The 13,942-nt window shown below is 38.6% G+C and overlaps 1 protein-coding gene across 9 annotated transcripts in view; it reads left to right on the top strand.

Annotated features, from left to right (window-relative positions):
• Window positions 1-13,942, top strand: part of OSBPL8 (oxysterol binding protein like 8) — a 100,741-nt gene that overhangs the window by 42,979 nt on the left and 43,820 nt on the right. For 5 of the 9 annotated variants that reach the window (XM_064509280.1, XM_064509291.1, XM_064509309.1 and 2 more), the window contains one exon: window positions 2,216-2,353. In XM_064509280.1, the coding sequence (XP_064365350.1) occupies window positions 2,216-2,353 (138 nt within the window). Of the gene's footprint in view, window positions 1-2,215; window positions 2,354-11,177; window positions 11,329-13,942 lie in introns of those variants that run through there. The other 4 variants (XM_064509287.1, XM_064509305.1, XM_026100308.2 and 1 more) reach the window with 2 other exon arrangements.

Here is a 13,942-nt window from a genome sequence, read left to right as displayed (position 1 = left end):
TGAAATTGTCCCCCCCCCACCCCCCATCCCAAAGCAAGTGTCTCTGAACATCAGGATGAGGCATTTTGAAGTAGGGGAATGATTCCTTCCTGGTGGCTGCTGCAGTCCAGATGGATGTGTCTGTCCTTAACTGATATATTTCTATTTGTTTAGCACTTCTATAATGCTGTCTTAAAAGAAAATTCTAAAACTTCCCTGTTAATAATGCTTCAGCTTTACAGGTTGATTTCTTTGAAAAGCCCACTTGATTTAAGAAGTTCATCTTAAACCCCCAAGCATGCAAAGTGCTTGCCACAAGATATTCTGTATTAGGGGATGTGTAAACTGTGTTTTGTAGGAAAGGAGCCTTTTTAGACTAATGGAGCACAAATTTAATAGTGACCTTGAAGATTGTAACCGTATGAGTGTTGGTGAGTTACCAGTCACTGAGTTTAGTTCGTGCTTTCGTACAGCTGAAGCGTGAAGAGCTTGCTTACCCCCTGAAGCGTCAGTACTGACATCTGATCTCTAAAGCTGAACCCCTCCCGCCCCAGTAACTTCCAAAGTATAAATGTGGAAAAAATATCAGCAAGTCTGCATGCTCATAAATGAGCCTTCTGCAAAGATCACTTGAAAATGTATGGTTAATGACCTTAATGATTGATCGTACCTTGCCGCAGAGTGGGTGTCTGGGTGGGTGGGGGGGCAGTGTGGTGGGAGCAGGCAGGGTGGTCCTCCTGTGTCAGGCGGCCTTCCCAAAGCTGTTTTCAGCAAGCTGACTGAAAGTGGATGCTGTTTTGGTGCGTCTTAGGTCTTTCCAGGAAGAAGCGGGTACAGTTCACTGCCTTTCCCAGGGTCCACTTTGTGCCAGTCTGTGAAGCAGCCATCTCTAGTGGCCGTTTAGCTTTGGTTTCTGACACCTGACTCTTTCTAGGGCAGGCCGTCCCCGGACTTAAGTGATGTGCCCCCCATCCCCTTGCTTGTAGCTGCAGGAAGCTTAACAGTTAGTTTGGTACCACAAGAGCAAAGACGGTCACTGCTTGGAAATATTGGCCTCTGGCAGTGACAGTTTTGAAGTCTGAAAAATACCTTATTTGAATTCTATTCTTGTCCTGACTAGTAAAATGAGCTCTTTGCCTTGCTCCTCTGTCTCCTCACTTAGCTTTCCTGAGCAGGACTCTGCATAAGGTGTAGTTTGTCTGGAGCAGAGCTTTAGATGATTTATCTGATGGGGAAAAATGGTACGGGTGGATATCCCATCATCCTTGCATTCCTCATACTGCCTCATGTTTATTCCAGGCTTTGCTGGAAAAAATCTGTTTCAGTTGCTGTAAAAATACTAGTAATAAAACAAAGAAGTAGGTATCTGTATTTTGAAAGATTTTTGTCTAGAAAATCAAACTTTTTTTGACTAGTTCTGTGGAATTTTTAAAACTAATTGAGAAAAGCTTGGGATATCTTACAGCAAGAGCAATAATGTCATAGGTTGCAGTCTTTTAGGCAAGTTATTAGTAGTCATCTCATGTTTACCCCTCTGATGTCTTTTCGGCAATGTGTCTGTTTCCACAGGACAAATGTTAGTGAATCAGTCACTGTTCCATTATTCCGAAATTGCTTAGTTCTGTTGTGTGCAGCCTAAGGAGAAATGTACAGGCACCATAGGCAGGATGGCTGCTTAGATAGTCTGACAAATAGCTATAGGAGGTCAAACAATTCTTCTTCAGACTAGTAAGGTTCATGAATGGTAACTCTTCTGCTTCCCTTGACAGAATCTCTCTGTGCTCTTTATTAGTAGGACAGGTGTGTTAGGAGAAACACATTCATCAAAGCTTTCTGGGGTAGTGGGGTGGCATGGCTGGATCGGGCAAGCTGTCTCCTGGGAAGGCTGGTCTTGTGGCTAATGGAACCAAGAACTGTCACAGAGTGAAGAAAGCAGGATTTCAGAAGTTACACAGCAGCTGAGTGCGTTCTCTGCATTCAGTAGCAGCCTGTAGCTTTCCTACCTCCGCTAGTCCTTGTCTCCATTTTCTGCCTCGAGTCTTAGAACAGTTTTGCAGGCTCCTTTCTCCTTTCTCTTCCCAAGCAAGTCTCTGGTTAGAAATCTTTATTTTCTAAAAAGAAGAGTTTCACAAGACAGCATTTGAATGCCAGTTTCATAAATAGCAGTGAAATTATTAGTAGAAAAACATACACAAGCAAATAGTATTATTGAGTGAGCATCCATTTTGTATTTCAGCAGTGGTAACAAACAGTGATGAATCGCACCTTTTAACCCCAGGAAAGATGAACCAGCGCCAGGGGAAAGAAGCCTATTTTACTCCAACCAAAGAGCAACTCCAGCCATCTCTCAGCCCAGGAACAGTTCACAGCCATGGTAAGAAAGAGTTATTTTTTACAGAGGATTTGAGGAACTTCAATGCTGATGTCAATTACCTATTGCAAATGTTGGTTCAAAAACAGTGTTTCACAACAGAGATGTAAGGAAGAAAGTGCATTAAAATATTGCATGTAATTGTTTGTATCCTTATGCTCTAATCGGAAACAGGAAAAAATGTAATACAAGGTACATTAGTTTAATAAAGTACAGTATGACTTGTGGGAAAACAGTCCATGTGAATAACATTATACACATGTAATCCTGTAATTGATGATCACGTTAGCATTTCAGGTATTTTGAATTGTGTCTTTATGCAAAAGTGTTATGACACACCTCCTAAGCCTGGAAGTAAAGGCCATTTAACAATGGCTTCTATTGAAAGACACTGCTCTTTTGTAAAGAAAACTAGAAGTCTCAGCACTACTCTTTGCCAGCCTTCAAACAGCCCTCTGCCTTGTTGAACTTACCAGAAACAAACTCTCAGCGGGTTAATGTGAACTGATTGGATCCAAAATGGACTTGAGCAACAGAAGTGAAACTTGTTGGTAAACCTGACATGTCAATAGCTTAAAAAAAAAAAAAAGAAAAAAAAAAAAAAAGAAAAAAAAAAAAGACAAGCCCTAGTTACTTTCCCTGAAATTCTGTACTTATTTACCATTGCAACTGCTTGTAGTATCTTATTGGCTAGGGTATGGTTATAAATGTTTCTGTCATGGCATATGCAATCCTTAATGAAATCTTTTGGCTTGTTTACTAATATTCTCTCTCCTTTTACTATTGGCAACCATGCTAGTCATCTGCACTTCCTTTAGTTCTAGAGATGAGTAGTGTTCCTGAGATTTTTTTCGTACAGGCCTCCCTAAACTACAGTATACTTTGACAAAGTAATGATGGCAGTCTCGCATAGTAGTAATGGCAGTCTCACAGGTGTCTGAATTATTTTGCTGTTTTCCCATTCACTGCAGGTCAAAAAAAAAAAAACAAACTTGGAGCCAAAGACTATTGTTAAATATGTTGAATTTGGTAGTCTTTTAGCATATTTTTAAGGATGATTACCGTAATATTTTCTGTGCTACCATGGCTAGTTCTGAGGTTTTCTAAAAGCTGCTGTTATCTCACTAGAACAGCAGCATAAAGTTCTCTGGCTTGTGTTGTGTTAGTGTCGAAATAATTTCTGTAGAATTTACATATGTAACTTGTTTGTAATTTTTATTCCATCATTCAGAGAATTTTTGGTTTCTCTCTGCATACTGCATTGTATCCCTTACTTAATAAATGATGTAGTGTAAGTGTGTCCATTTTAATAAATGCTTCCTTTCAGTGTTGCCATTACCACTGATTTATAGGTATAATCAAACTGTGGTGCTTTTTTAAGGACTTTTACTTATATGAAAAACAATAAAACTGACTTGAAAAGCATTAATAGTCTTGATTGTGCTATGTCAATCTCCTTGCAGATATTAAGTCTTCCCTCCCAGATTTTTCCTCTGATCATTTTGGGGCTTTTATAAATGATTGGAAGCTGGTTAAATGTGTATCTGTGCCCTGTTTAGCATCAGTCATTACTATGTCTTTGTCTTCCAGCAGGACTACTAGAAATGAGGCTGTAGTTGCATGATACAAGGAATTTGTCTTGCAGTCAATTTCAGTAGTGAAAAGGTTTTTTTTAAAAAAAAAAAAAAAAAGTGCTAGGCTTCAGTGAGCTTTCATTACTGACTTCTAGCCCATCTACAGCTTGGAAGGTGTAGGTTTGGCTTTTACGGAGATGATTGACCCACATTTAGAAGTTACGTGGTTATTCTGTGGTGGTTATTCTGCAATGGTTATTCATGCAGGTGAGTTGCAGTACTGATGAAATTATGTAAGAAAAAGATGCTGTGCAAGCCTGAAAAATAACAGTAGAACAAATGTAGCTGCACAGTTTGAAGTGATGGAGTACTTGAGTGTGACTGTAACTACAAACATCCTTCTCATGAAAGAACTGGCAAAGGTATTTTACAAGATGCCTGCAGTGTTGTATGAAGAGGATAAGCAGAAATGTATGAAATGTTAAGATATAGCATTTAAAGGTATTTATTATGAACTAAACAGAGATGGTTTCAGTTACTGGCATCTGAGTGTACCCTTTGGAGATGGTAACATAAGCAAACAAGGAGCGTGTTAGGCACAGGATAAAAGAGAACCAGAACAGAGAAATGTATCATACAGTCTGCAAGGAACTGATTAATTGTGTATGTAAAGGGGAAGCATGACTTGGGTGCTTTGGCTTTTGTCACTGGGCAGTCGTATCCTGCTGCATGTTATTTGGTCACCGTTAAGTTATGCTTCCAACTTGTTATTATTGCCTGAATAAAAGGGTTTGTGTGGCAAACGCAGTATAGAACTTGTGGTTAAAAATAAATGAGTTGGAATGAAATGGTTCCTGTGAAGAGCCAGTCTTTCGAGCAACCAGTGTTAATCCTCATGTTGGTGGGTACATGGTCAACCCTGGCACACGCAGGTGAACACTGCATCTGCTGGAGTCTGTGGGAGACACAGTGCCAGTGTCACTTGGAGCCTTTCCTGGCGCAAGCTAGGTTCGTGTCTTCTGCTTGTGTTTTAAAAAAAATTCTAATGGCTAATGTGACAAATACGATTAAGAGTAAATGAGAACTTGAGTCTTAATGTGTGGGAGTGGAGGTAAACATTCAAAAATCGCTTTGTGCTCTTGGCTTCCTGTTTGGAAGGAAGGGTGAGCTGTGTAACAAGTGTGACTGAAGTTGTAAGTGAGATATGTTTAACGATTTTAAGTGTTTGTGTATAACTGTTGGGTTTTAGTTTTTGTGAAATGTAGCTCTTTGGATTTCAAAAAGCTTCTATTTTCCTGTGTTTGGCTTCTTAGTTTAAAACAGATGACTTCTTCCTTCCTCATTGTTTTCATTCATGTTGATAGTCAGCAGCTAGCTTAAACTAGGAACCTGTTTTTTGTTTTGTTTTTGAAAGGTTTATATTTGAAGTATAGTTAAGCTGGTGTGCTAGATGATGAAAACTTGTGTGCATCATCTGGTTTATGATACATGGAGTAGGAAACTGAAGCAGTTCTGCTTTAAGAATTTGTAGCTGTAAAAGTGTGGATAAATGTCTCCAAGGGTTTTCTCTTAATTTAAGAAAACGTTACAAACTATCAATTTTGACTTAGCAGTGTTCAGAAGATTTAAGTATTCATCCCTTTGGAAGGAGTGAAGAAGATACTGTAACTTTCTCTGTAAAGATTCCTTGCTGTAGCTATGACTTCTGTAATGCATTACTTCAGAACGGAATTTATTGTTATCTAAGCTAAAGATGGCTGTGTTCTTTTTGGAATCCAATGCATATCTGTTTTAATATTGCAGAGTACAGCTTAATTTGACAGCATTGTATAGAGATTGTTCAGCAAAAGTGTACTTCTATCATTGTTTTGTACAAGCTTTGCACAAAGAAATTGCACCGTCTCAGTTTACATAGTACTTTTAAGGTCTTTGAGAGTACGCTCTGCTTTATTTTGAGACTGAAGACTGACTTATCTTCCAGGCTGCAGGACTGACCTTTAATGGTATAGAGAACACTTTGAGACTCACTTCCATGGAAACTTTCAGCTAGGTTATTTGACAGAAATGCATTAGAAAAATTGGTGGCGGGGATTGCTATGCTTGCATGATCTTACCAGTTTACATAGAAACTCCAGAGTCAGCGTTAAAAGGTTAACTCAGCAGTATAAAACATTGGTTCTGAGATGGATTTGTAATTTTAATTATAGTGGATTTAGTGCATTTCTGACTTTCCCATCTAGTAGTAAACTGCTATGTCAGAATAAGCCAGTCCTGACCATAACATGTATTATAGAATGTGTTCCATAAAACAAGTGTATTGGGGCTGCAAATGTCAGTGGCTTCAAGCTGGAGAATAGCAAAATCCAAAGTGCCATCCAGTGTAAAAACTGAGACATTCAGGTGTGATGAGGTTTGAGAGACATCAAAGCAGAAAAAATCCTAGCCTTTTGCATCCACGGGATGCAAGAAAGGATTTATAGGCACAAAGTTGATTTAGCTACACTGTCTCTTACATTCTGTATGGTACTACCATTTCTAGACAGCCAGCAATACAAATGTTCATGGAGGCTCTAAGCTCAACTTCACAAATGAAAGCGTTCTAGTTGTGGAGCTTTGCAGCATCGTAACTCTGTGAAAGGGGCCCAGGGTAGCTCCACCTTGAGTTGATCTTGAGAACATTTACCAGTTTTCCTCACTTTTCATTGTATACATTTAAGAATGCAGTTTCTAGACTCCTTCATTCAACAGCACACTTGGACAGTGAGAAAGATTTGACAAGAATGTTCAGGACGGTCAAACTTTCTCAAGGAACTCTTTTTTTTCCACATAGTCATTAATTGTAGCTCTTGAGTTCTTTGTTTTTAATTGTCCTTTCATGACATGTCAAATCAGAGTCCTGTTTCTAAGTTGTTGTGCTGTATATTAAATATGAATGTTGTCTCCAATATGTTTTGCGTTCAGATGATTCTTGTTTTTCTTCAGTTTCCTGCTAGGCAATGAAATGTCCTTAATTCTGCGTACCTCGAATGTACTAAATGATCATGCTGCTTTTTTACTATATATTTTGTTTAGAATTGGTAGATTTGGTATTGGATCTAAAAAATTAAATGGTCTTTTTGATAGAGATTTTAACAGGATTAGGAACTAGCTTTTGCTGTAAAGCTTTGTTTACTTTCTTGGGATGGCTTGGTTTTAGGTTCTGTGTGAGCTAGCATGGTCTTCCTGACTTGCCAGGACAAAATTTTTGTAGAAGTGTAGTGTATCTAGATTTCAGGACTGCTAAAATAACCTTCAATGCCAGCAGTGTTTAGTTTAACATTGTTCAATTTATTTGTCAGTCTAGCTCATTTTTTGTCTTTGTGCTTTTTAATTGAGAATGTTACTAAATTTTCGTAAGCAGACTACTAAACTTTTGATCAAGCTAATTTGGGTGTGGTTTTTTTTTTAACCTTTTGTAAAGTGCAACAAAAAGGAACCAGTGACAAAACTATTTTATTATAGTTAAAAATAAACATGGAAAATATTGAGTCTAAGACTGCATTTTAAAAGGTCTGTGCAGAACTCTGTGTGTTAATGTAAGCTGTTTATGTTGTTATACAAATTATCCTTGGTAAATTGGATTCTTGTAAATCTTGTTAACTCAGACTTGCATCAGCATACCAGTTTATTTCTCTTTGATAACATGGATTGATATAGAAATAGCAGTTACTTAAAATATAAGACTTCCAAAAAAAATTCAGAAGTCTCTTCAGAAAGTATTTTAATATTTCCCAACTTATGAATTTCTATGCTGTTTAAAAATATTTCTAACTTTTTACTAAAACACCGCTGGTGCTTAAATAATAAAGTGTGCTTGCAGTAAAGAGAGAAATAATAGGTTATTTAAAAAGGTCTGGGCTGTTTTGTTATAAAGTGTATGTTGTGAAATGGTTTTCTAGTTTATAATTTGCTAGTAACTTTTATGTATTGTTATTTGCTCAGGGGATGATCTCTGGGCTTACTTTTAATGTGTGAGAAAATGAAATTCCATTTGAAGAATGCAAAACTCCCAACACATTCATTATGGGGAGATTTTGCCATTTTAGGTTTCTGTGGATTTGAATGAGGACTTAGTTTACAGATAAGATTCATGAGAATATCATCGAGACTTCAACAGGAACAAACAGCAATGGCGCTTGTGTTGAAAATATTACAACTGACATATTAAGTTTGGCAGCTCAGCAGGTGATACATTAAGCTTTTGGAGCTCTAGTTTCTCCATTTCATTACCTGTGCAGGCAAGCTTCCTTGCTCGTCAGGTTGATCCCATCACCCCTCTGGATGTAGAGATGTAGACAGATTGAAGAAGTACATAGGAGCTGGGAAAAGCTTATTAGGATGATAGAGGTTAAGGGGGAGATACTTGACCATAGTAACGCTGTCTTTGAGCTGAATTAACAACTCTGTGCCTTTTTTTTTTTTTTTTTTTTTTTTTTCCTTTTCCTACCCTTCGTTGTTATCATGCAGTCAACTCCCTCTTATGTTTGCCTTGGGGCATGTTTGCAAATAAATTGATTCAGTTTGCCAATTAGGAGGGAGAAGGAGATAATTTTATGCTGTGTTTTAGGGTTTTGGCTGTTTTAGTACATTAAACTGGCTTGTTGTGTCAATAGGTGAATTCAGTCAAATGAGAGTAAGCAGTAGAAATGTGTGTCCCAACGGAGCTTAAGATGAGAAACAGGATCTGCCCCTCCTCTCTATTTGTTACATGACTGAGAAGCAGATATATCTTAAAGATCATTTATGAGAAGCGGTTTAGATGCAGGGAATTAAGTAGGGAGATGGATTGACAGCAGAAGCAGAATTGTAGATCTGCCAACGATAATGATAATATCCATGACAAACTGAAAGGAGACTTTGGGAGGAAAAGTAACAACTTTTTTGGCTGTGTTGAGCTTACACCAAAGGCTGTTTGCTCTGAAGTAAACATCTAAAAGATGTGCTAGGATTGTAGTGGATAGGATTCTGAATTTAGAGAGAAAATACAAATTTTCCTATTTTTATGTATGAGAGAAGGCGGAGAGAGAAAAAAGGATGTTTTCAAACATTTTCTTGAAGCACACTTGCTAGTTCCTGGAGGAATGAGCTGCCTTTTGAGCCATAATGACCAAGAAGATAGAAAACTTTACCTTGTTGACTGCTTCTGGCAGTCCAGACAGTGGATCATTGTAGATGCGTGCAACTTGCACCCTTTGAAACCATTTGTTGCGGTTGGTAGCAGACACAGAGCTTTTCATTTGACTAGGCGGTAGGAAGCGTGTGGCACATAATGCCTCTCACCCAGCCCTCAGGCCAAGTAAAAGGAATTTGAGGACACTGGGGAAAGAGGGGTTATTGGGGCACAGAGAAAGGAAAGATGTGGCCCCATGTCAGTAAACCTGAAGAGGCTTTAAAGTATTAGCTGCTTGTTCCGAGATGGGCACTTTAGTTTGGTGCTTTTCGCCAGGTCTCCATCGAAGCGGTTGAAAGTCCACTCATGGGTCTGCGCAGGACTGAAGCCGGACTGGAGAGATCCTGTGTCGGAGCTGGAGAAAGGTGTCCTCCATGCCTATAGTTATAGGCGATGCATTTATTGTGCACAGGGAAGATTACAACTGTACTGTCAGAATATTCATCTCTGCTTAAACCTCGACTTCCACTTTTCTTTTGACTACCATTTTGGAAATGTTAATATTTCTTTTTGATAACGGCGTTTTGGCTTGGGGATGATAAAATCTTGCCAACTGAACTGGTTCCAATTCAAGTTGTTTCCTGGGAGTTAGGGTTATATCTAATCTCTGCTATTGATTTTGGTTTTCTCCTTGTGTTTCCTCTGACTTCACTCTGTGTATCCAGACAGACTTAATTGTGCAAGTAGTATGAAGGTCATCTCTATAAAAGCCCTTCGTGCACTCTCCTGTTTCCCTCCACTGTGTCTTTCTTTGAGTAGAGAAACTGAGGAACGACTAAACTGACTGTCCTGACACAGTAAAAGCAGCTTTTTACTGGGCGTGTCATTTTTGTTGACTTCAGTGTATCTTTCCATAAACTGTCTCACTGTCTCAGCACTACAGAGGAAACTACTGGAGGGCTCGTTGAGGCTCTTTGAAAAGCTCAGTTTTTAAACAATTCCACATTAACAGTAAATATTACTTCTGAAGTCGGCCTCCTTGATGTGGAAGTATATTAGTGTATTAGTATGGCTAATGTTGTAGAAAAATGTTAACGTTTTGGCTTTCTACTGCCACGTGGGAATTCTGTCTAAAAAATCTCCTTGCAAGCCCTAATATTTGAGGGTCTTGGTCTCTCGGGCTATATTCTTGGGATGCGTTTTAATTTGTCTTAATTTGTTTTTTATTATGGATATTGATGGTATTATGGATATTGTGGTATGGATATTATGGTATTATGAGATCTGCTGTAGATAGAAACCATGTGGACTAGTTGTTTTTCAGGGAATTCTGGACTAAACAGCTGTTGCGTTGCTGTATGCGGATACAGGGATCTGACCTCAGTGACGCGGGTGGTCTCTTTCAGTTTTGTGATGGAGTGCGTTTCATGGAGGCAGAGCCCGGGTTCTGTAAAATCATGCAGTGTTGGGGTAATAGCTTTCCTCACATTCTTCTGAAATAGCATGTAAGGTTCTTTTCAAGGAAGAGAAGTAAACAAGGAAGGAGTTTGATCTCTAAATAGTTTATTTTTTCAGCTTGTGTTGCCAAACTGAATTTCTAGTGAATGTTTTGAGTCCTGTTGTGCATAGTTGGTCTTCTGATGTCCTGCTTTCTTTTTCTAATGCATACTCTTGCACATTCTAATACAAATCTGCTGTGTGTTTATTAAAACTAACCATTTCTGAAATGCTACTCCACCCGGCATTTATGGCTTGAGTAAATTACATGTACTACTTTGTTTTGGTTATAGCTTTGTGAAAGTGTGGTACTGGCTTTAAAAGGCATGGTTTGGCAGATTACTGTGAAACTTCTCAAGCAAGTTCTTTCTCCTTGCAATTCTCTGCAAAGCTGTCGTGCTTGAACCTGAACTGTGTGACCTGGAGAGTTTTACAAGTGGTGTTGAGAACAAAACTGTTGAAACCTGAGTAGTGACCAAGCCTATTTACTTTGGGTGGGAGGAGTTGAGCGGCTGTGTTAGTGAGCTATGACGTGCAGCCAAATAGTCTCCAGCAAGGCACTAAGAGTCTTGGTATTAATTCATAAACCATCCTCAGATATGCATATGGAATTACTCCTCAGCCAGAGTGTGCTTGTCTTGCAAATACTAGAGAACAGAAGAATATCGATGAAAGAAACTTGTCATTGTAAACTACGAAACAACATGTGGCCCCTTTTTCAGATGTCTTTTTTGTGAATCAAATATTGATGTCTAAAGGCAAGTATATACTTAATAGCACTTTTTGATAAATGGGAGAAAAAGGCTTTCATGGTTAAGTACAGGTGCACAATGTAGATGCTGGATAAAACCCATTTGTAGGTAAGATAGTCTAGCAGTTTGCTCTGTTTTCTGCATACCGGGAAGAATGTGTGTATACTGCATATAGGTAATGTGAAATTATTTATGACCTTTTCATTTGTTGGACTGGGGGAGAATTGTGTTAGGAAACAGCATTTTTGATGTCAGGGCAAATTATTTTCAGAGACTTGAAGAGTGAATGTAGGAAGCTTCTGTTTCCTCAACTGCACCAGCATTTAGGGAGTTTGGTTTAAGAAGGTTTTTGGTTTCTCTTGTAGACCTGTGGGGGGAGGGGGAGGAGTAGTTTTTTCTTTGCATAGGTAGATGTACTGTGAGTTGTATTCATTATCGCACCAGTATCAATATCAGTTTGTACAATGTTGTGTTCATCATCTTTAAGAATTCTTTGTTGGTAGGTTTTAGAAGTCTTTTTTTAAAATTCCTCAGTAGGATAGTTCAGAGTGTGATTTGATTTGAGTTCAATTTCCATGCTCAGAATTAATACCTGTACAATTCAGAGAGGTCTTTTTTGATAAGCCTGTGCTTTTTTCAGTTATGAATATTTTTTTATTTGGAAAATATCTTAAAGTGAAAACCAGGCTTTGTCAGAAGTGTTTGTGCACTGTTGGAATTGCATGTGTCTTCTGTTTGCCATTGTTTTCTGTGCTGAGGTTTAAGTTTTGTCCCAGGCAATATCCTGAAAGAATGTCTTAAGCACTAGATTATGATTTGTTTTTCAGCTGGTATTTACTACTAAAGCCCTGATAGAATAGCTGATGTGGGGCACACGGTCTGTCCTTTAGAAAATGTATACAATGGGTACATTTTCCTACTTTAGAGAGATTCAACAAATCATGACACAGAATGGATTACATGTTTTTTTAGGTTTTTTTTTTTTTCCCCTGAGATATTTGAACTAAATATTCAGAGTCATTTTTTTCTTCTTCCTACTCACTTAGGTTTTATATAAAACAGAGAAACCAGAAGACTTTTTTCTCCCTTAAGAGATGTAATTAGTCAAATGCCTGCTTTCATTAGGTAGTTAGTCTGGTATGAAGAATCCTATCTTTCATGTACGCACAGCACACACTGTGACATGCACCTGAAACACATTTAAGTGAGTGCAGGTGTTTTCCATTGTGTGTAGACTTCTGTGCAACTTCAGCAGTTGAACTTGGCTGTTGATCTGTTTGTGCATACTTTGCAACTATGTAAATGTCCAAGCTGCATATGTTAGTGCACTTCTTAAGTATATAAATTATTAAGGCATTTTGAACTGATATCATAAGAATGGAAGGCTTCCTGGGACTTTAGTCTAAAATGGTTTAATTAATGATACTAATTCTCTTTTATTAGAAGATTGGCCCATTACACCTGAAGTTATTGGGGGACAGGGAGAGGAAAGGATTTATATCCAGTATTTGGTGGCTACTGACATGCACCTTCTCATTGCGATGGACAGAATGTGCCCACTCTACCCAAAGCACCTGTGTGTCTATTTAGGAATCAAGCTTGTTGAAAGGAATGAGAAGGGTTCCTAAAAGCTTTGGGCACTGAGTTTGTGGACTGATTCTCAGAGCTGTAAGAAACCACAGCACAGAAGAGTGCTGATTTTGATCTGTTACAGATGCCTTTTGCCTTAACAGCCTTTTAGTTAGGTCCTGGTTCTCTCTCCAACAACATACACTGTTTTGAAGTAATGAAGCTAATGAACATATGTATACAAGTGTGAGCAGGCATTAATAAATCACAAGCTGTTGAAAAGGTGGAGAACTAATGAATTTTTGCAGCTAAACCATGTCATTAACTGTTTTAGCACTGCAGGTTTAAGTGAACCATGAAAAGGACTTGGTGGGAGGGAAGGAAATGAAGAATTAAGTTTAAATCAGAATCTTTTTTTTCCTCCTCTGTGTTGGTGACAGGGATATCTTTTGACAAAAGAGACATTTAATGTGCCAATGAGTCTGACTCCTATCTTGCTGCTGAGTTAAAGCAAAAGGCACTTAGTCAAAATACCCAGATAACAGCTTCCTTGATTGGGAGACAGCTTCAGCGAGTGGAAATGTGGCTAACATTATTACTTTTGGAATTCTTAATTTTATGTAGCTGAAGATTTTAGTTTTGCTTCTAAATAGAGAAGGAACAACAGGTTTTTAATCTGTACTCCTTTCCAGCTTGGCTGCAGGAACAATATCAATGGAACTGAGTGAGCATGGGGAGGAATGAGGTAAAAGCCCTCAAAATTACATTGTGTCTCCAAACCCCTGTATGTGCAGCCACTTTTCAGTAAAATGAGCATAACATGATAGAAGAGTATATTGTAAAAGAACCTAGGGGTAGGATAATTCTTAGCAGTGGCTGCAGCCCTGGATGGTGTGGTGGCTCGAGGCAGTCCCAGAAGAAGGTGTCTGCATGGTTGCTGCTGGAGTCTCTCTTTGGGTTGTTTGACCCTGAGGATCTGGTGCAAGTACAAGATACAGGAAGTGTCCTGTGATAGCAGTATCAGGAGAGCATTCCTTGACCACTTCATAAA

The sequence above is a fragment of the Dromaius novaehollandiae genome, chromosome 1, assembly GCF_036370855.1.
Source record: "Dromaius novaehollandiae isolate bDroNov1 chromosome 1, bDroNov1.hap1, whole genome shotgun sequence".
In the NCBI taxonomy this organism is placed as follows: Eukaryota; Metazoa; Chordata; class Aves; order Casuariiformes; family Dromaiidae; genus Dromaius; species Dromaius novaehollandiae.
Note: the sequence above shows the minus strand (reverse complement) of the source record. Positions and strands in the feature narration are given on the sequence as shown.